Source organism: Trachurus japonicus, chromosome 12, assembly GCF_045865225.1.
Source record: "Trachurus japonicus isolate A0001 chromosome 12, Traja_1.0".
In the NCBI taxonomy this organism is placed as follows: domain Eukaryota; kingdom Metazoa; phylum Chordata; class Actinopteri; order Carangiformes; family Carangidae; genus Trachurus; species Trachurus japonicus.
Genome location: NC_140918.1, coordinates 15,627,489 through 15,650,113, shown reverse-complemented (window position 1 = coordinate 15,650,113; position 22,625 = coordinate 15,627,489). Strand labels below are relative to the sequence as shown.

Sequence of the window (22,625 nt, the reverse complement as noted above, 5' to 3'; positions counted from 1 at the left end):
ACTCCTGCGCTGATCTGAGATTCGTGTTAAGTAAACAAAGGATTATCAGTGTTTACGTGTCGTGTCTCTCACTTCCTCCTGTCATTTTTTTTCAACTGCATCAAAATATTTTAACACCCTCTCATTGGGAGGTTATTAAATCCTGCAATTCACGCCTCACAAAAATAATCTGTTGTCTTCACTTTCCATTTCAGAATATCCGTCAAGCACTTAAGAAAATTTACTCTACAGTATATTACACAGGCTCACTGTTAGGCCCATTGTGCATTATATTACCTATTTCCTGAGACATGCTGTGAAGCTGTCTGCAGAAACAGTTTTGGATGAAGACTATTATTGTTAATGTAAGCCATAAGACTTTGATATTTTAGCTGCATCCCTTCTAGGGAGATATTGTGTGAAGGAACTGGAAGAGTGGACTTTTTTTTTCTTTTTTATAGTGATTATGGCTCACTGTGATGGAAAACAAGCTGCAGCACCTTGAAAAGAATAATCTTCGCCTGTCTCACTTTGAAATCACATCCATGTTTATATGCACAATTGAGCGTCAAATGTCTGTTGCTCCGTCTGTAGGTGAATCATGAGCAGCAGCTACACCGTCTCCCTGGCTGGCCCTGCCCCCTGGGGCTTCAGACTGCAAGGAGGGAAGGACTTCTGTCTGCCCCTCACCATCTCACGGGTGAGTGGAACACACACAAACACGCTGACGCACTCACACGCCACTTATGTACCCTTCACTTCATGACAGTCACCTCTGAGGAATGCTATTCATGCTCACTATGCCATTCGCCCAGTCGGTGATGAAGTGCTTGTACCATTCATCACCTGTGTGACACTCATTGCTGGATTTAGACACCTTCTCAAACAATTCATGGCCCCCGTTGCTCAGCGCCCCATGGCCTTGACCAGCCTACAATCATAACTATTGACATAATAATGTTACATAACTGAGCTTTAACCACAACATCCGTCAATTTTAAAGGGAAAAAAAAAATTCCCTTGAACGGCCATTCAGGATATATTTGGCGGATTAAACCGGCAGCTGTTAATGGCTGCTGTCATTTTGGTCATTCAGATGAGGGATAGTGCTAAGTGACTTGGCCTTTGTCCCTGGCGTTAGTCTTAATGTGAGACGCAGGAGACTGGGCCCTGCAGAACCTGTCCTTAAACAGCCCATCACACTGAAACTCTAGAAAGCCACAGCGGTTCTGTAATGACTGCTTGGGACTTTGAGCGACATACTGTAAACTCCAAATGAGCTGACCAGGTTATGTCGAGGCCAGAGGTGGGAGAAGAGCTGCTGGGACAGGTCCTGCCTCAGCCTATACTGCACACATGGCACAGTAGTTACACACTGTTTATGTTCAAGGCGTGTGTAAACCACTGTGACTGTTGCATAGGTTTAAGGAAGTGCAATGCAGGATACTATTGCAGGCAGCCTTTTCTGACCTGAGGGTATCTGAAGTGACTTAATTATACTACCAGACGTCTTGTCAAACAGGATTATAAGCAGGCAGCTTGTCTTCTCCCGGTGTGGTCTGTGTTTGAAAAGAACTGTCTCCTGCAGAATGAGCAGTGTTTTTCAGTTCCTGCCGCTTCCTGTTATGTAATTGTAATCTCTAAGTCATGACCAAGGTCAGTGACTCTGTTTATTTGTCATTGGCGAGATCAGTTACAAAATTTTGAAACTTACGTGTTGAGAAGGGAGTTACTTTTTCTCAAGTGGAGATGTGACCGTCTGTGTTTGGACGTAGTCACTCTGAAGAGTATGAGAAGGCCAACATAGCTGCTGAGACTATTTTTATGCCTTGCCACTATGATAACAATGGTACCTAGGACATTATGTTGTCGTAGCTGTCAGTAGACATCTTGTCATCATATCTCAAAAACAATACGTGAATGAAGGACCCCCACACTTGTCACCTGATTAGATTTTTTCTTCGTCTATAAAAATAGAAAAAACTCTGAACTGCCCAGAGAGGAAGAGGAAATCAGCATCAAATTGGCCATTTGCCTCCGCCTCTTTCAACTTTGCCATCGACCAATGAAGAAACATCTGCTAAGAATTTTCTGCAGCCACATATATTTCACTTCAAATTCTTAAGGGCCTACAAAGGGGCAAAGATCCTAATTTCACACAAGGTTTTACTGTTTAGACGTTTCTTCGTGAGAGTTGGGACAATGCAAACTTTCAGTCGAGACATATTGTGTTTGCAATATGCACACACCGATGTGTAAAACTCACAGGAGGAATTAAAAGCAGATGGGAACCCGACCTCTGACTGTGATATTTGTAGGGATGTGCCATGTCATGTTTTTATGGAGGGTTAAAGACAGAGTTAGACAGGTGAGCTGGGAAGTGTCAAAAAGAAAAAGCAGTGAAAAACACCTGACAGAAACTTTGCTTCTATTAAAATTCAAAGCGCATGGTATACAGTAGTTATGACAAGTTGTTTTTTCGAGGTTACAGTGGTGGATAGCTCTGAACCATGAAAGCGTTGAATACCTCTCTGTCCCGTATTGAGTCATCAGTGGTCTGGGGCATGCCACAAGCTCTGCAGAGCTGGGCAACATGACTCTCATTTCATTGGTCCGAGTCATTCCAGTGACATAGTTTCAGCCCCTGCGCATGACCGGTGAATGGCTCAGATTTCTTGTTATTGTCCAGGCGCCAGGGATAAGTCACCCTTTTGTCTATTTATTTTAGAATTCTTCTGTCACATACGGCTCAGTCAATACAATGTATGCTGTTATAGGAAAGCTGGAAAGCCTCTTTATCCATTCAGTTTGCATGCATTATTGCTAAATATGACAGATATCTTGATACTTGACCACTTAAGTAACTGTATCTGTAATCTGAAGTTACACGTAGGTGCACATATGGAAACATCTGCCAACAGTTTAACTATTAGCTCTGTTCCGTCATTAGAAGAATGAGTAGAAAATTGAGTAGACCACAGGCCTATTTTAAGGTTCATTAGATGCCCACAATTTTAAATAGACTGTTTTTTTTTTGCATTAAAGAATAGGCATCTGTTGCTTTAACATAAAAGCTGATTTTTGTTTTACTTAGATGGATGCGATAGCTGTGGAATAATGATGTAATGACATTACATATGCTTCCCATATGTAACTGATTCCACCGATTATCTACAGACTTCAAGGCTGGTTGCTCACAAGACAGCCGCAGCTTTTTGTCCTCATGCCTTGTTAGAGGAATATTTATCTTCGGTGGCTTTAATAACACTAAATCAATATGTGATGCAGAGAACTGTACTGTCTGTGAGCCATATGTATTGTGCATAATTGAGTTGTTTGTCACAGTATAAATAACGATATGATGTGAATATTCATACAACACCATGAAAAAGCACAGCTTAAATGAGTGTGACTCTCACAGTGTGATACTGAAACGATCTGTCGCAGGGATATTGAATAAGTTGATGCCACATATGTAAATTCTTATTTATCAGAAATGTTAGCATGATGCATCCTGTTCAGATAGTTTTACCATTGCAGTTGTATGTTCAAAGTGAGACCACCCATCTCTGTATGGATGACGTCTGGAGTAAGGCAATAGTTAAGTACATTGATACTGTATGTGTGCAAGTGTCAGTGTCCCTGCCCCTCCAGACTCTTTCCGCCCTCGTTGTCTGTGCTTATTCCAGCTCCTTTTTAGGAATTTCTTGACAGACATCCACATGGAAAGCCTCCCACTCAAAATTCTATTAATTTCAGTGGGAGTACTATTATAGCATCATTTATGAAAGGTTATGAAAACTGTAAAAACACTAACTCCTCCATGCGTGTCTGTGTCTATCAAATGCTGCTTACTGTAGGTCGGTAGGAGGTCAGCACAGAGAAATTTTCCTCTCTTTTTCCCATTGACCCCCAACTTCCCCCCCTTGTCTTTCGTATCCTTTTGTTTGTTGGTTTAGTGGCATGTGATAGATTGAGAGAACATTATACGAGCTAAGTTTAGCAGCGTGTTTGCAGTAGGCTCCACACCAGCCAGATGTGATCTTTTTCATGCTCCACCTTTATTGTTTTGATATGTTGAAGCTTCTTTCACTCTAAAAGGAGAGGAATGTGATGATATAGCGTATCAGGCCAACCCACAATAACATTAGGAGTAAAAAAAACCTGTGTTTTTGTGTATTTATATTAAAAGAGATCCAATAGATCTGGACAGCCTCACTGGGCAGCTGGAAAATATTAGTTTCTATATTATGATTATGACAATATAATTGAATCTCTTCTGTTGATAAATTGGAAATTCATCATGAATCATTTCTTGCAGATAAGTAAATATAAAGATGGAATAAAAATGAAGATTAATTTGGAACTACATCAACATGACTCCTTTTGAGTGAACCGGAAAACTTCACAAGCTCTGCTCTGTGGGTTTCCAGTGAGAAAAATAGAATTGTTGTTGTTTTTGCAAGTATTTCAGATTAAATTTGGTTCGTAACACCCATCTCCGTGTTCTTTGATCCGACTGCAAACACATCATTTCCTGACCAACCATTCCTCAACATGGCACTCTTTCTCAACGCCTTACAACATTGTAAATCTAGCATATACCAAACATGAAGAGCCGAACGAAACTTGGCCCACACACTCGGCATACGAGCTTTAAGAAGTGTAATCAAGTGCGGATAGCTTTCAGTAACTCTTAGCAACCCACAGCTCAGAATATGCACCACAGCTCAGAATATGCACTTATGGGCATTGAGTTAACATTTACTATGTAGACAAACATGTAGATATCACGTAACACCTCAGAAAACATATTTTGACATAAGTGTATGTTGTATAGCTCTTATGGATAAAGAATTATGTGACTGGTTCTGTCTGACGTCGGGCCTAAATATTTGGTTCAGCTCGCATCCAGAAAAAATAAAATCAGCAGTGAAAAACTCCCCTGGCATTTCAGGAAACCAATAAGATAGATAGCTTGCGGTCTGTGCTGCATAGCTGCCAAACCGTTTGTCTGTAACTCTTTATCTGTCTCTTGTATTAAAATCTCCAGAGTATTTTTACATGGAAACTGAAATTTAATAGAAACCAGTAACATCTATCCATTTTCTTTTATCAGCTTCTCAAATAAACATTTCACAGGGAACTTTCTAATAATCTGTGATTCTGCGCTGGGTCCTAAAGAAGTGTTGAGGTTACATATGGGTTTAACAGAAAAATGTTATCTGCAGTATGTGTTTGATCCCAGTTTGATCTCCCTGGTGTCTGTCTAAGTTTTATTAAGGCATCTGCTTTCAATCTGCCTAATGGTATATGGCAGAGCTATAAAGCATAACTAAGCTATCAGTTGATTTTGATTTAGATCGCCCTCACTACTTTTTGATTACAGATATTTAAAGGAACAATACACTTTATCGCTGCCTGAGATAGTTTGCTCCACAGAGTCTGAACTAAACTGTAGGTTTAAAGGCCCTGAACATGGTTCGTCCTCAATACTGTAGTTGCTGCTTGGACTACAACCCACAATTACAGCTGTGTGACGGGGGATAACAGCTGATAACAGGTATTCCGTAAAGCACTGTAAAATTCTTTGCACAACTCTCTTGATACAAGTAAATGTAATCCATTAAGCATTTACCACAGTCCCCCAATGTGCAAACCATCATCTCCCATTCCAAGTATCTGTTAGTATTCAAGTGGCCTCATGAGTAATGTTGTTGTATCTTTTGAATGAAGCTGTGTTTTTCATGTCGTAGCTGCTGGAAAGCAGAGGAAAAGTGTGTTCTGCAAGTATGAGCCGTAACCTGTGTCGAACTGTCTCCCCAACACATTGCCATTCAGACAGTAGGTGTCACTTCACAATTATCTTGCACTTTGGCTTGGTTGCAAGCCAAGACGCTCAGACTAAAAAACCTGCCGGAGAGATGAATGAACCATGGATGGAGTTAGAAACGAGTCCTGGCGCTTGGCTCCAGCCCCACCGTGTCTAAAAGCCCTTTCATATCATCTGCCTCCGCAGCGCTTGTCAGTCGGGTTTGATTCTGACCTGACTAAAGCACATTCAGTATTCAGTGTGGGCTTGGTACTGCTTTGTGCTGTTTTGTTTGCGTTGTCATGGAGATTTAACTAAGAGCTCCTATGTAGGTCTGCCTGGCATCTCGTGTTTTCCAGCAGACTGATTGATGTAATAAGAGACAGGGGTCAAACCATGACAACCACCAGCCTACCTCTGTTCGAGTGCGGTTAATTGGGATGTTTGGCTTGGAGGAAAAGAGTACTCACTGTTTTGTCCCCTCCCAACTGCTGTCTCCGCCGTTAGTGTGTTCCTCGCCTCTCTGTTCCTCTTTACTGTTGAAACAATCCCCCATTTGTGCAAAAATGTTGCAGGTGTGCAAGTTTAAAAGAGAAAACTTTTAGTCTCTTGACAGTAAACTTTATTTTTCTGGCCTCTACTTACGCAAGGCCCAGCAGGTTGTGTTGCGCTGGGGCTGTCCAAGGTTCTCCTGACAGATTCATCCCAGAGATTCTGCAGGGAAAAATGTTTCTTTTTGATGAGCTTTACAGGTTAAGCACAGACAGTCTGTGCCGTCCGAAAAGGGGAACAGATACATTTTGTGATGAGCCTGGAAATTAAGAGACATTTCAAAGTCGTCTGTCAGCTTTTCGGACAAAAAACATGTCCAGCATTTTCCCATAAAAATCACATTGTTGCAAATAACGGAAAGTTTGTAAGCATTTTGGTGTAAGCCAACTTCATAATTAGATAGTAAGAATGAGTCAACCTGTTTTAGCCTCTTGTGTTTGTGATGACATAATGTTAGACCCAAGCCTTCTCCATATAAGGTCTTCTATCTTAGTCTACCCTACACAGACATGACATGCATCTCACAGGCCTGCAGCCCCCACCACAAGACACTTCCTGTAACATGACTTCTCAGATGTGAAATGACCACAACCCTCTTCCTTACTCCATAATTCCACAGCAGACAGGAATTTACAAACTTAGCAGCAGGGAAGATGATTAGTATCCCAATAATGCCTACGTGTTACATTAACTATGTTACCTTACCCCAAAATGTGTCCAGTTTTTGTACTTTACTGTACTGGGAATAGAAGTAATGTCTCCTTCTTCCATGAAGAGTGGTGCATGAAATTTAAAAATGTTTGACGCAGAACTGAAGCATAAATCAGTGCTTTATAAAAATAGCATTGATCTATTTGGCGAAGAATTCCAATGTTTTGGCAGCAGCCTGCTCCATTGAACAGAGACTTTCTTTGCAGAGGCAATGGACGTTATAAATCAATTACTTAACAAAGCAGCCTTTCTGTTTAAACAAAACCTATGCATCTTATTCTTACTGATAATGAATCTTATAGAATCTTTCATTGGTCTTTATTACTTTATTAGCAAACATCTGCATCTGTATGCATTCAGAATGTGAGTGATGTTTTTATTATATGCCTTTATGACTGTATTTGATTATAGCTGAATAACAGATGGATTGAAGACACGTGGAAGCAATGGGCTGTTAATTTTTCTCGGCTTCAGCTGCATTTCTTGTGTTTTTATGGTTTTTAAGTTTCACCATCCCTCTGCAGTTTCTGCATCTCTTTATGATCAGACAAAGATGGAATTCTTCAACACAGACATTTGTACCACAGATATATTAAGGAGCTACGAAGCTAGTAATGACATAATCTCTAGTGTACCATAGGATTTGCCATAAACCCTCAGATAGTTCCACCAAGTGTTGTGCAATGTGCTGTTCGGTGTCGGAGCAGAGGCACTTGCATGTGGAGTGTGGAGCAGCCAGTCATTACCAGTAACTGCACAGCAGTAAAATCAGCAGTGTGGAGAGGACCGCAGCAGCACAGCAGCCACACCATTATGTGGCTGGAATCCCATTCATGTAAACGCTGTTGGAAAGACACTTCATTCATTTGAAAAACGTCTTCATCATCTGCCAAACGAACACAAAGCCCTTAAGCAGCCCACTAACTCCATGTGATTAAAGTTTTCCTCATTTATCCTGTGTGAAACTCCTGTTCATGACTTTTTTTTTTTAAATTTAGCCCAGAAAAGTTTTAAATAGTAACTTTCGCTTTACACATTTTGATTGAATGCACAAATTGCATAATATGCAATATGACGGTGTTTGGTAAAGGCCCATTGCAAAAGCATCCTGCTCTCTTGAGAGAGCTGGAGTAGCAGAGCCAAAGTTCTAGTTCATTACTTATCTGTTCCCTGTCACGAGTGCCTCAGGCCTCTCTTGATTTATATTTATAGACTGTGGATGCCAGGGATTCTTACTGTAACATCTATTTGTTTTGTATCCATGTGAGAAAGGCGGCGATTGAGTGAAAAAAAGCTCTCTGTCTGTTGAAGCCTTTGGAATTAAATATTGTGAAGCAGATATAAAAACATACCTCTGTGAGAATGTTACAAGAGTCCTCTCATCACCTCTAGAAATAGGACATGTACTGTAGTAGAGTTACCATATGTAGAGCTGCGTTCTACTGTCTTTTCTCACATCCCTACAAGGAGAGAGCCTCACTTCTTCTTCTTTCCACTCTTTCTCTCTAACACACACTAACAGTCCCAGACATTCAGAGAAGTGGACAGACATGTCCCGAGGACGTGTTCAGTCAACAGTCCCTCTCCAGCTTCTCTCTGCCGCTGACCTCCGGGGCAGAGCCAGTGATCTCTGAAAAGTGCTTACGCTCTCTTTATTGGCCTGTGCACCGAGTTATTTTACTGAAAGTAAATGAGTCAGAACAGACACAGTAAATGCTGACAGGTGTGTTTGTGAGTGTGTGTCAGACGTTGGGGTGAACAAGTGAGTCAGTTGTGAAGTTTTCTACGTGCCTGTGTAGTGAGTGCTCCGGCCTTTGTGAGTCGCTCTTTGCTTGTGGCTGCGCTGTTAGGTTTCCTAGATGTTGGTATGCATACATCAGTCGCTGCTATGCGTTCTACACTTCCCCTACAGATCTCCTTGATAATGACTCGAGGAAAGCGAGACTCCGGGAGAAACATGTCAGTCACTGTCGCCACCGCTGTCACTTCCTCATTCTTTCTCTCCCTCCCTGCCTCCCTCTCTTTTCCCCTACTTTTGTCAGTGTTAGGGTCGACACAATGGCACATTCTTTACGTCTCATTGGCAGCTTTTGAAAAAAATCTGGGTGAACTCTTTTAGAGTTACCTAACCTACACACACTCTGTGGGAGTGGGGAGCACAAACACCTTGTTGTGTGTTCATCTGTCGCTGAGGACAACTGGAAGTTAATTTCACAGAGGCTTATAATGGATTTTTTAAAGGACAGAGGTGGAGCATACTGCTGTTCATTTTATGTTCATTCAAAATACACTTAAAGTCCTCACCTGAGATGCCGCTTTTATCTCCATGTATGCCCTTCCCATGCCCCTGTATTTGATGCTGGAGGCCTCAGGCACCATGACTTCAGTTCTTTGGCGCAGCATAGAGATGAAAAAGATATGATCACTACACAGGCAGCGTGAAGGTAAACGAGTACACTCAGTTCTTTTTTCTTTTTTTTTGTTCCTCTGTGATCACAGCCGACGTGGCTGTACAGGTTTTAATGTGTATGTGTGTGCTGAGTGATTGATGAGACTTGTGTAATCACTGGTCGATCACCACACCTGGTAGAGAGTCATCCCGTCGTCATGGTTTTATTACGTTGCTTCCCGTGCGTTACATGCACGTCTCAGCATGGTGGAGCGCTGACGAACATGAGCCCTGCTTTACTCCCTGGGAGACACCACGTCGGCTTTTCAACCTTTCCTTCCATCAAACTCCCCTCTGGTGTTTTATACTTCTCATTTTAAAAATATTGATCTTTTCCATACTTAGCCATTTGTTATGGCAAATAGCAAGTTTTACGGAGCATGTACTAAACACAGAAAGGCTCAGAACCTGAAGAAAAACATTCACTCATATGGTCAGAAAAATGTTTTCACTGACCTCAGTGGTTGAGACAGGACTGGAGAGAGAAAAAACACTTCAGACCAGACAACCTGCGCACCAGCACCTTTCAGCACCACAATAACAAATGAACCACATGGCAAAAAAAAAAAAAAAACCTGGAGCGGCTTCAAGTCTCTGAATGTTCTTAAGAGACTCAGCAAACGAAATTGATGTGGCCTGCAAAAATCTGAAGGGAGAACTGAGGATTCAAATTTACAGACATCCAGTCTCTACTTTTTTACTCTGACAGAGCTCAAGTGGGTCAGCAGGGAAGAGGAGAGGCTTCAGTTTCTCAAATGGAGTTGTGCAAAGCTGAAAGAGGCAAACGCAACTCCAAGCTGTGCTCATTGGAAGCGATGCTCTTTCAAAGTCCCTTATACAGCATATAAATTATACAGTTCATTTCTACTATTTCATTTTTGATTAACTTGCAAAGTATTTCTTAATTTTTCAGAGTTACACCTATCCCCATGCATAATATAATTCAAAGTGAAATATGAAGCACAAATTCCATGTTTCCGTGATTAAAATTCAAACTTTGGAAAATCATGTGGTTTTGATTTGTGGTCAGTGGTCATTTGTTAGTGAGTCATCATTGTGGGAATGTTTTGGCCTTTTTTTTTAATGGGCAGATTGTTTTGGTGGATGTAGAATCCAGTCCCATGGATATTGTGAAGAGAAAGAGATGCCTATCTTATCTGGCAAAGGTTACATAAGACAGGAAACGGAAAGGAGAGCGCTATGCTTTCTGATTACAAGAAAAATACCAGCTCCATAGTACACACTACTGAGAATCCTCTCTCATTCATCTCTAAAAACTGCATAAACTGCAGAGCAACGTAAAACCCTGATGTTTCAAATGTAAAATCTGAAAATGTTGAAATGTTTAAAAATGAATTAATCTTCCTGTACCAAGAGGCAGAGTGTGTTTAGCAAAAGTCTGTGTGAGTACTCTCATGGGGTTGGAACAGATGTTTGCTTATCTCTTTAATGAATTTAATATATTTCTAATTGCAGCTGACTGATGGAGGCAAGGCAATCCAAGCCAACATGAGTGTCGGGGACATCATTCTTTCCATTAATGGCATTTCCACAGAGAGCATGAATCACCTAGAAGCCCAGAACAAGATAAAGGCCTGCACAGGCAACCTCAGCCTCACCCTACAGAGGTAACAGCTGCACACATGAACGCACACTGTCTACAATTATTACAATATAGTCTTTGACTTCTCTAGCTCGACAACAGAATGAATTGTTGACTTTCTTGATATGCCTACAGTACCTGTGTGTATTTAAGCCTACTTAAGGAGTTTGTACAATAGGCTTGGGCGATAGGTAAAAAAATTCCAATCGGCCACCGTACCCCTTTAAATCGGCGGTTGACGATATATTCGTCCGTTATGACACGTGTGTAGAGCGCAGGTGATAGATAAATAATTTCAACAGAATTGCTGTGAATTTGTGAACGCGCACGTATAAAGGGCGGATTCAAGGCAGCAGATCAGTCACAACCAGAGCACCGACGCTCAGAGAGAAGCGAGGTGAGCGCAGCGCAGCGCACACCTTATTTCTCCTGTGAGGAAGAAAGAAAAAAAGAAGCCTGTGGTCCGACTCCGACCTGACCCGAGTTAATGTTTACGTTTAGGCTATTTAAAAGTAGTTTAATTGGTGCTGACTTGTAAATGAATGCTACTCTGGATCCAAAGTATCCAAACAACAGAACCATTTTATTATATTAGACTATATATTTTCCATCTTTGCTGAGCATAAGATTTGTTATAAGCCTGTCCCATAGACGCGTGTCTCTATAAGACGGGTCCGCTCGCCGCACATACACACACATACACACACATACACACACACACACACACACACACACACACACACACACACACACACACACACACACACACACACACACACACACACACACACTCACACACCCTCAAAAAGTCCGGGCCGTGAGAACCGGCAGCCTACCTTTCGTATGGATAATCAGCTTGATAATCCGTTGTTGTGATCGACACATGTGTTTTCATAACGTGGATACAATCACCGCAACTCTGTCCGGAGCTTCGCTACTTTTATTTCAGTATCCTTGGTAACAGTAACCCCCGGTACAAGGATTTCAAAATAAGGGCACAGTGAATATCATAAAACATTACAGCCATAACGCTCTTCTAAAAATAATTCAGACTCGTCGGAAATCAGTGTGAATAACATAGGCTACATATTACATAGCTGCCAGATCCAATTTACGCATGCTTTGAATTGTGCTCCATGTAAATTAGAGTTGAATTCTGTGGAGCCAGACCATTAATTTGGCGAAATAAAATGCAAAAAAAATCGCCCAGACAATCGCCAAAAATTAAATCAACCGTGACGGACTCAGCCGGTGGTCGATTGGCGATACATTCGTCCTATCGCCCAAGCCTATTGTACAATGTGCATTTGTGTATTTTAAGGTAATTTTCGCAGGATAGCAACGCGACAAACAAAAAGATATTTGTGCAGCAATAGGAAGCTCCATTGCCATATTTGGTTTATTTGTGCTGCCTTCAATTTGCCTTTTCGTCATTTGAAACAGATGAGCTTCTGTCGTGCTAATTTAAAACAGGTCCGTGTTCTGCCACCACAGATGCTGTGGCCCCGAGGTCCTGCAGGGAGTTTGGAAATGTTGAAAAGATGAGATTAGGCTTGTTGTTTCTTACATCAGATCCTATGTGATCTGATCTGTATTATAATCAGACTTGACTTGTTATAAAATATGATGTTGCCTTGATACATTACTTTGTGTTATGAAAAGTTCTTTTTAAGACAAAGCAATGACATTTTCGAGACTTTTATTGAACACATTTAGTGCAGATCTGCGTTGACGGTTAAGTTCGAGTTAAACTGTGATTTCAAGATCGGAAATCCTGCCTTTGGATCTCCAGGAAGTACGTGTTTAAATATGTAGGCTTAAATACCTCATTAGAAAAGCACCATATACTGTACGTTTCTGCTACCCAGTGCACATGGAAGAAATGAAGGACCATCCCATCTCTGTGTTTTTACAGTGAAGTTTTTAATTAATGGTTTACATATGTTCTTCCTGGCTGTGTAGTGTCGGGCACAGAATCTGTTGAAGTCATCAGAACAGGCTTCGGCATCAGCTGCTCCTCTGCTCCAGACATCAGCAGAGGGAAGGCCCTGTTATTTTAGAGGCCTTGAGTGTATTTAGCTCCTACTGCAATATTAGCAGCGTCTTATATGAGACTTAAAGCCCCCCTTTCCTTAATATATACTTCAAAGAAAATAAAACAGGGATCCAACAGAGGTTGACATTATATTTGTCCTCCAAGGAAAGGTTTCAATTAGTAAACGCCCTGAACAACTTTTATAGTTCATCTACAGGAAGGCAGAATAGTTTCACTTATGTGGACACCTTGACTGGAATTTCCAAGATCAGTTTACAGAGCTCAGACATTGTTTTGACGAGTGACTGTTTTATTTTATTTTGAAGGAAATGGATAAACACAAATGTTACAAACATTGATCTTGTGAATTCTTGCTGAGCTGTTTACCACAGACACACACACACACACACACACACAAATTGCATTGCATTCTCTGCAGCCAAGTGCAAGGAAGAGTAGCTTTAGTGTCAGACACAAACAAATGGAGGCGAAGCACGCACCCTTTCCAAACTGTAAAACATGTTGACAGAAACTCAAAGCTTGGTTTGCATGTCCTGTCATTCCATCACCACATCAAAGGAGGGGGGAGCCTCTGTGCTTCAATCGTGGGAAAATAGTCCTAAAATAGCGTTGTCCCACAGCTGCATGTAATCTACTGTGGGTAATGGATGCACAATGAAACATCAAACATTCTGGTCTCATAGCACATGTAAACTACAACTAAAATCACCCACCGAACAACAAAGGTCTCCTCGTTAAAATGATATATGATTGCAGTTTGCTTTGCTTTTGTTGTTATTTCTGAGAGCGGGTTGTTGTTGATATTGTACTACGCCCTTATCCAGTGACATTTACCCCCTATGTAGAAAGTATCTGAAAAGATCACCTGTGGGCAGTATGAGGTTCACCCACATTCACTGATCTCACTATCAGGGTTTAGATAATGAATGGTGGCTATAGTTTATTTAAGCAGGAATCACAATCGTTAAACTGCAAACGCTCCAAGAAAGATAACACCCTGCATTATAGTTGTACATTCACTAGTGAGCATAAAATGGAAATAGTATACATTTACTGCCGTCCATTGTTTAGTTCAGTAGCTGGAAATGTTTTGGACCAAAAAACACATACCACTGAGTTCATTTTACTTTTCTATATTGTCTTGCCAAAAGGACCTTGACAGTCACTGATGCCATTATGTTATGTCCCCGTTGCTAGGTGAGGGAACATGTTTTCATCAGAGAGACAGTGGACTCCCCCGTCATCCTGTCGTTCCAGTAAATCAAAACAGATCTGACTTGATGGGTCTGAATGAGCAAAAGGCTGCTGCTGCTGCTCTGTGTTTTGTGATGAGCGGAGAAAGCAGGTTTTCCTTTCCAAGACTGTGGTCTCAGGATGGATCTCCGGATCTCAGATGTCAAAGCAGTGTCTGTTTACTCGTTGGGAGAATATCACTGCCAGAGCTCAAGTATTTAGTATTCAGGTTTGTGTAGTCAGGCTGTTTATGTGGTGGATCCGGTCTTTTATATTGGCTCTTATTTACGGCTTAAGTTTCACCACCATGCTCATTTGTGCAAGGGACAGCTTGTTTAGTCTCTATCTTCAGCTAGTTTTGCTGAAGTTTCAGTCCGAGAGCGAGTTTCACTTCAAAAATGACGACTAAACTCTTTTACATTGTGAGGAACAGGCTTTTCTCTGAATTCTAATCTTTAATAATGATATTTTCATGTTTTGTAATTATCCATCTGTTTGAATATATATACTTGCAGCTGATATGGTCAGCAGCTATCAGTCAATTTTTATGGGTACTTTATGTTCTGCCACCATGGAAAGCTTGTTGCTGAGCAGTTAACAGTCACCAGGCAGCTGTGGGAAGTAGCCGTAGGAAAGTATGATAATTGATGTTTATTTATTGTCATTGAAATATGCAGCACAGCGCAATGAAACACCGCTCCCCAGAGGTTGTGGCTGGCTGCACCTGGTTCCAAAACCTCAAAGATAATACTGATCAACACGGAGAGGTCTGCAATCTGACCATATCCTGATGTTTTTTGCAATAATTTTTGTCAGATCCCACAGAAAGAGTGTGTTTGTGTGTGAGTGTCTGCGTTTGTGCATGTGTGGGTATGTGTTACATACCTGTGCATCAATACCCAATCACACTCGTCATCTCTTGATTACATCATCTCCCTTTTTTTTAAAATTAAGATTTGATTAACTGAAATTACAGCGTTGTTTTTAAATATACCTGTTTTACTGTCCCACACACAGTCGGTGCTGTAGCTACAGTACAGTATATGATACAGATGTTTTTTTCTGCCCACAGGCCACTTACTGTAGTTAAACAGAAATCAGCGGAGGGAGCTGTGGGTTAAACCTACAGATACTCTCATCCATGGTGAATGTACACCCAACCAGTCTTATGCTATGGTTGTAACAGGGTGAAGTAGAGGACAATCCAATGCAGCCCAGAGCCCCCGCTGACTTCTGGCTGCCTCAGCCAGATGTGGTGTGGTGGTCGGAAGAAAAGTAAAAAAGGATGAGGGGTTATTACATTCATTGGACGTGCATTAAAAGATACATTAACTAGAATTGCAGTTTATTCTATCGTAGATGCAGTGTCCAGAAATCTAACCCTTGAGAAGTACTCGCTTAATTCTTGCACATTTCTTGTATCCACCGAGCTTCTGTGACTCTGTACGTCTTTTGTCCGGTTCTGTGGTTCACATTTTATTCTACAATTTACTTGGCAGGACAAGCACACTTGAGCAGAGTTATTACTCTCTGAGAAGTGCTGTACAGAGAAGGGCACGGCAAGGCACATGGAGATGAATGGTATGAATGCCCTCCATCACTCCAGCGCATGTGACTGCTGATATGGGCAAGAGCACGGGGTTCTCACTCGACACGTGTGGAGACACAGCAGACATGGACACTAACCACGTTAGTCAAGTATCCAGGCAACTGTCAGCAGCAACATAGTTGCCCGGTGTTAGCATGCTAGCACAGTTTAACTCTAGAGATAGCAGTCACATTTCTGACGCTCTTTTAAAACCTTATCTTCTCACTCTCTTTTCAACGAAACGTCGAAGCTCCCTCCTCCAAGGTGCTCGCTCGCTCGCTCGCTCGCTCGCTCGCTCTCGGTAAATATGAGGGAGCAGTGTGAAGAGATGGGAGAGGCCATGTGCCAGACACAAGCTGTGAGTTTTGCCACTGAGCAGATAGGATGGTTGCACAGGAAAACAGAAAAGCAGGAAAAAGTAAGGAGTTATTTTCCAAGCCCTCTAATTCCACATCCCTCTGTTGGAGTTTTTGTTTTGCTTTCCTATGTTTTTTTTCTCTCTCTTTGTTTTCTTTCTCCTGCATGCGTTTTCTCAAATTTTCATGCAGTGGTAAATCTCAGAAAACAGATGGTGTTTGCCAGGTCTCCCGCTGAGTTTTAACAGTTATCACACAAGTTGACTATAGGAGGGCAGAGAGCCTGCTCAGCAGCGCTTTGGAGTAATGTAGACTGTGCGTGACATTAATAGGAGGTATGAATTCATCCTCCCACGTATCAGTGCCCAGCTCCGTCTGCTTTGATATGAGTAAACAAAGCTGAAACCGGAGGACAGAGCAAAAGACAGAGACAGATGCTTGGAGTCAGATGGTTATTGCAGGAGATCATTAAAGTCTGCAGTTTTCATCTCCAGGGACCGTGTGTGAAACAGAAGTGAAAACAGCACAGGGAAAATGAAAGGCTACACTTATTTGAGGACTTTGCCCTACATGTTAAAAAAAAAACAAACGGTTTTGTGAGTCTGTAAGCTGGTACGGCATGTGTGTGTCTGTGTGTGTGTGTGGTGAGAAAGCTGTGTCTATTAGCAGCTCCATCACTCAGTCAAATGCCACATGCCAGATTGTTTCTCTTGGCCCTCAAAGAGACAGAGGCAGGGTGGAAATGCGTCAGTCTGCTTTGCCCTCAGGCGTATTGCTCCCGCTAGCCCCCTCATTCTCTTATTCGGGGACTGTGTGTGTCTTTGTGTGTGTGTGTATATGTGTGTGTGAAAGAGACAGAGCGGGTGCACAGAGAAGTCTATGTCGATGAAAACCACACTCAACAGCTTTTTTTTCATCCAAGTAATTTTTCTGTCGACCTAATGTGATATTTATTTATGTCTTTCACATGTTTATTTTATTTAGGTACAGAGTCTAAACTTGGTCCTTAAATGAACCTTGTAGATATCTGCATCTGTAATTAAATGAAACAAAACTGATTAGATTAGTTGGTCTCAGACGAGCTGATGTTTGAGGCTGAGGGAAATCAGGACGAGGTTTTCTAGAGGGCTGAGATTTCTCTTGTGAATACACACAGTAGCACAAGCAGTCAGATACACCAGATGAAGGTTAATGCGTTATTACACTTTGTTTATCAAGAAGGTTTTGTTTGCAAAAATCATATGAATTTGCTGTATCTAGTATTTTCCCAAACCCTGAAAATAGAACCAATACTGTCATGCAGTTTTGATTAAGACAACCGAAGGCATAGTCCAAGTTTTTCAACGTGTATCTCCAATTTCATGTTAGTTCGAAGACAAAAAAATGAGTTATAGAGAATGTGGCAGAGGTCAGCACAAAAAAATTAGAACGACACAGATAGTTCGCACACTACCGAGCACGACAGGCCTGGGAACTGTAGTCCAGCTGCCGTCATGATACTATCCAGTTACACGCAGATTAACCAACATGTACACTTGGACACCAGGAAGCAAATACATGGACGTGCGCCCACACACTCACCCAGTGTTTTTTGTCTTTGTAATAGCAGAATAATAGTAGGTCCAGCTAGGCCCAGAGCAGAGCAGAGCAGATGTTCGGAGGATCACCTTAACAAGTGTGTTTTTTTTTCTGTTTGCTCTGGGAAAAGTCAGATAGAGAGAGACTCCACCCAGCTGCCGCTCTCCGGGCCACTGATGGCAGATACACACTGCCTCATTGTAGACCGGGTCCTATTTGTAATGGAATGTGCTGTCTGATCTTTAGACCTTTTGCTGTTGTCCTTGGCGCGGCGTGGTGTTTCTCCATAAGCAAATCCAATAGCACGAGTACACTGGAAAAAAAGCATACTGTATATTAACTGCTATGTGGAAACTGTAAATGAAGGCATGGGCATGGATGACATCAACATCTGGTCGGAGGGTGGGGCTCTGTCATAACCCAATGCCAGGCTCAGTCGGTAGAGGAAATGCGTGAGAGTTTGTTGACTGTTTTCCTAATATGGCAGAGAAAGGAGAGACGGCAGCGGACATACCGTAGCTCATGGTCCGGAACCAGCTTTGCTGACTCACTGTCTGTATCTTTTCTTTTTTTTTTGTATTTTGTTTTTATGAGGAATAAGGGACACATTGTCTGAGTGTCAGGTCTAAATATAGGGCACATTGTTTGGAAAGGCATCTGTCTGAATCTGATTTAATGCTTCACTAACAGTCATTTTAAGTTATTTAAGCTTCATGAGAGAGACTTACAAGTGTCTTGTTAGGCATGAAGGGCAGGTGGTATTAACATGTATTAATACACAATACATGCTGGTGTGTACTTTTTAAAATTTAAATTAAGAGTAAAAAAAAGAGTATCATAGGAATGAAACAAAAAGTGGGTGGAGGGTTTGCAGGTTTCTAACTAGGATATCAAGAGGAGATACACAGACCACCCTCCTTGCCCCATCGGTGCTAAAACTGTGGCAGCTGCTTGAATCATAAGTGTAAATCAGACACACACCACACTTCAACACCACCCCTGCATACTGTATGAACACACACCCTGAAGTACAGTGTGTGTTCGCACATACTGGTGGTTTTGCATATTTTAGCACCTTAACTACAAATTACATATAATTATTGTTTAACCAGCTCCAGAGTATTTTTCTGCTTTCCTGGCTGGCATTTGTTTCCATTTATTTCATTTCCATTTATTCAGTGCAATAAAAGTCCATTTGCAGAACTTGAACCTTGAGATAGATAATCCATCACTGGAAACATTTAGGTGCCTTTCATTGGTTCGTTTATTTTCATTTAAAAAATCAAAGCTTCATTATTATCACACAGTAATGCAATTACATTCTCCATTTGAAGGATGTGTTGACATGTCTCTGACAAGAAACAGATGAAATGTTAACTCGGCTCATGAATAGAAAGTCTTCAGTCTTCATTATATTAAATACCTTTCAGTTTTTTAAGTGGTTGCTTAGTTGTGTTTATTTACAGTGTGTGCAGTTGTGCTTGGATAATTCTCTCTCCAGTGCAGATAATAGGTCTGATTAGGGTTTGTAAAACCAAGCACCAACACAATGTAATCTAATCCTCTGTGTCCTCAAATTAGGCACAACAAGATTTTGAGCTTGTAAAGTAATGTTCACAAATGAAGTATGCGATTGTAAATCAACTCTTTATAAACTTCTGTAATAAATCTACATGAGTAGTTTGTGCATGTGTGGAAAATACAATCTTTTCTTTACATACACAAACTTGAATTTTCCATGCAGCTCAATTACACAGGGTTTACAGCGTTGATTGTAAAATTTGGATGTCTTTTGTGAACAGTGATGTAATAATTCTCTCTCTGTCTTTACAGACCCTCCAGTGTCCCTCAAGATGCAGTGCCTAAGGTATGAATTAAAATATTCATTGCATTTACTAAAATTCATATGAATTCCATTTGTTATTTGAATATAAAAATAAATTGTGTTATAGGTTAGCATGCTCATTTTGCCCTTCTGAGAATATGTCAGAACACAAATTGGCTTGGCATGCAGAACTAAGAGGCCACATTTTTACGGCACCTCTTAAACTTGGATGGCACTGGCATGACTTTCATCCATGCAGCCGTGTGAGAACACTGTTGATTTTGATGTGATTTTTTTGTGCAGTGCTTTTGCGAATGCTGGTTTACACGCATGAGTTTATTGTGGATTTGCCGTGTGTGCATGTTGTGTGTCTTCACCTTTTATCCAGGACGAACCTCAAGAAATCATTAAGCCTGTCCCAATCACTCACCCTGCCCCAAGCAGCACATACACCAAGCCGTCGAGTCAGCCCAACCCTCTGTACAACAAGACAGCTCGGCCATTCGGGGGGAGCGGTGGCGTGGTTACGGCTTCCTCTTCCCCAGCTGCTCCCAAAGTTGCCTCCATTCCCTCTGAATCATCTGCTTTCACGCCAGCTGCCCCTTCTCAGCCGCCACAGCCTCCGTTTCCGCTGAGGTCCAACCTCCCTGCACCAGAGTCCGCTTCAGCCAACTCAATTTCCAGGCCCAGCCCTGTCCGCTCCGCCTTCACCTCCCCATCTGCCTCCTCATCCTCGTCTAACTCCTCCTCCCCAGCCAGAGTGACAGCCCCCTCCTCCAATCCCAATGTCCCACAGTCCTCCGTCTATAACACACCTATCAACCTCTACTCTAATGCCAACGCTTGTGAGGTTGCTATGGGGCAGAGACGTGGCCTTTTGGAGAGCCAGGGCTTGTCGGAGAACTTCAATGGGTAGGTACCATTCATTAAATGCAGTTTAAAAAAGTGTTTTATCCTCAAATGTCCCTTTTTTATATCTGAAGAGTAAAGTTGAAGTCTGGTCTGCACAGTGGCTTCAGAAACCCCTTCCTTTTGCTCTCTGTTGTGTTTACTGATCAATCTGCACTCAGTGACCCATAACTTTAGCATATTTATTGAAATCAGAAGTTTATATCTCTTGTTTATCTAAGTTTTCTGTATTTTTATAAGTCCCTTTGGTAGCAGTTATAGTTTCAAGTTTTCTACAACCTTTGTACACTGGGATTCGGGCAGGATTCTCCCTGGCAGGTCCTCCCAAGCTCCTGGATGGGAAGCGCCTGTGAACTTCCTTCCACAGATGCTTTCTGGGGTTCAAGTCAGGGTTTTGGCAGGGCCACTCGATGACAGTCAGAGACGTGTCCAGAAGCTGCTCCAGCACTGTCACGGCTGCGTGCTTCAGGTCATTGTTGTGCTGAAAGGATCAGAAGCGTGACCCGAATCCCAGGTGCTGCAGACAGTACTGACAAGGTTGACCCGTCTCCCCGTCCTTGCTCCTGAGAGCCCCCTCCCAACATCATGATACTGGATGGTATTAGTCAGGTGCCTGGTGTTTGCCAAACTGTGTCTCTGCTCAAAAACTTACATTTGTGTCTCATCAGACCATAGAATATTTTCCCCCATGCTTTCTCCAGTCATTTAAATGCTGTTTGGCGATCGGTCATATGCCTTTTACACCAAGTGGCTTCTGTCCAGAGGCCAGATTGATGAAGTGCTGCTGAGATTGTCGTTCTTCTGGCAGGTTCTCGCATCTCTGCAGAAGACCTTCAGAGTGACAGTTGGGTTCTCGGTCACCTTACTGACTGAGGTTTCTCTCTCCCAGTTACTCAGTTAGGCCAGACAACTAACTCCAAACGTCTTCCATTTTACAATTATTGAGGCTTTAGAAATGGCTTTGTACACTTTGCCTGGATCTGTGCCTCACCACAATTTTATTATCTACGGAGGTCTACAGAGAGTTCAATGTGTGCCTCAACGAGCAGTCTGAATACAGGGATTTCAGATTTCCAAAAATCTCTAAAATCACGTTTTTACTTTTGTCATTAGGTGTTGACTGTAGATTGATGAGTAAAAATAGTAGTTCAGGCGTCTGAATACTTTCTGAACCATGTGTATGACCTCACTATGTTGGTGTTAGTCTGAAATGTGATGGAGTGACTTGGTAATGCACCTACTTTGTGTGCTTATAGTCTGCAGGGCCAGAAGGTGCTGTAGTCCACAGAGACCACAGATTAGTTGACATTTTTGCGTTATCTGAAAGAATGTACATGGATCACAGAAAATCAAATACTCCCTTCTAATTTTCCTATATTACTCAGTGCCCAATTTTAACCGCAAAATATGCCTCTCATTTCAAAAGCTAACACTGGAACAGTCCGTTACCATCAAGTTTTCACACAGCTGCATATAAGGAAAATCCAAGCCATACCGCACAGCTTGTTTGGATCTTTCATAGGGCTACTGAAAAGGGAGCACAGTCTAGACAACATGCTAACTGATGCTACCGCCTCTGCCTATCATTAATTGACAGTTGGGTTGGCAACTGTGCCAAACACACAGTCTGCCCAACAGGCAGTAACACTTGTTTCTAATTAGCCAGGATCCTGGCAGCTCTGTTCCTCCAGCGACCAGGGGACAGAGCTAAGTTTGACTCGACTGGGCTTCATCAGCAGGGTTTTGGCTCACTGGTTGGGTAACAGTAGACTGAGCTGGATTTAAGTGCTTTGCCACTTCTTTTTCTCTGTCACCTGAAAAAATAGGTCACGGAGATCTGTTTTTATTAGCTTAAAGTGAGCAAAGCTTCTTGGACCCCTTCACACTTATAAAACCCACCTGTGTCTGTGTTTTATACAAAGGTACAAAGTAAACAGTAGTGAGATTATCTTCTGGAAAATGTGAAATACATGA

The 22,625-nt window shown here is 41.9% G+C and overlaps 1 protein-coding gene across 4 annotated transcripts in view; it reads left to right on the top strand.

Annotated features, from left to right (window-relative positions):
- Positions 1 to 22,625, top strand: part of pdlim5b (PDZ and LIM domain 5b) — a 37,461-nt gene that overhangs the window by 4,444 nt on the left and 10,392 nt on the right. For 2 of the 4 annotated variants that reach the window (XM_085793432.1, XM_085793431.1), the window contains exons 2-5: positions 574 to 679; positions 10,980 to 11,131; positions 19,751 to 19,784; positions 20,131 to 20,654. In XM_085793432.1, the coding sequence (XP_085649558.1) occupies positions 581 to 679; positions 10,980 to 11,131; positions 19,751 to 19,784; positions 20,131 to 20,654 (809 nt within the window). In that variant the 5' untranslated portion in view covers positions 574 to 580. The remainder of the gene's footprint in view (positions 1 to 573; positions 680 to 10,979; positions 11,132 to 19,750; positions 19,785 to 20,130; positions 20,655 to 22,625) is intronic. The other 2 variants (XM_085793434.1, XM_085793433.1) reach the window with 1 other exon arrangement.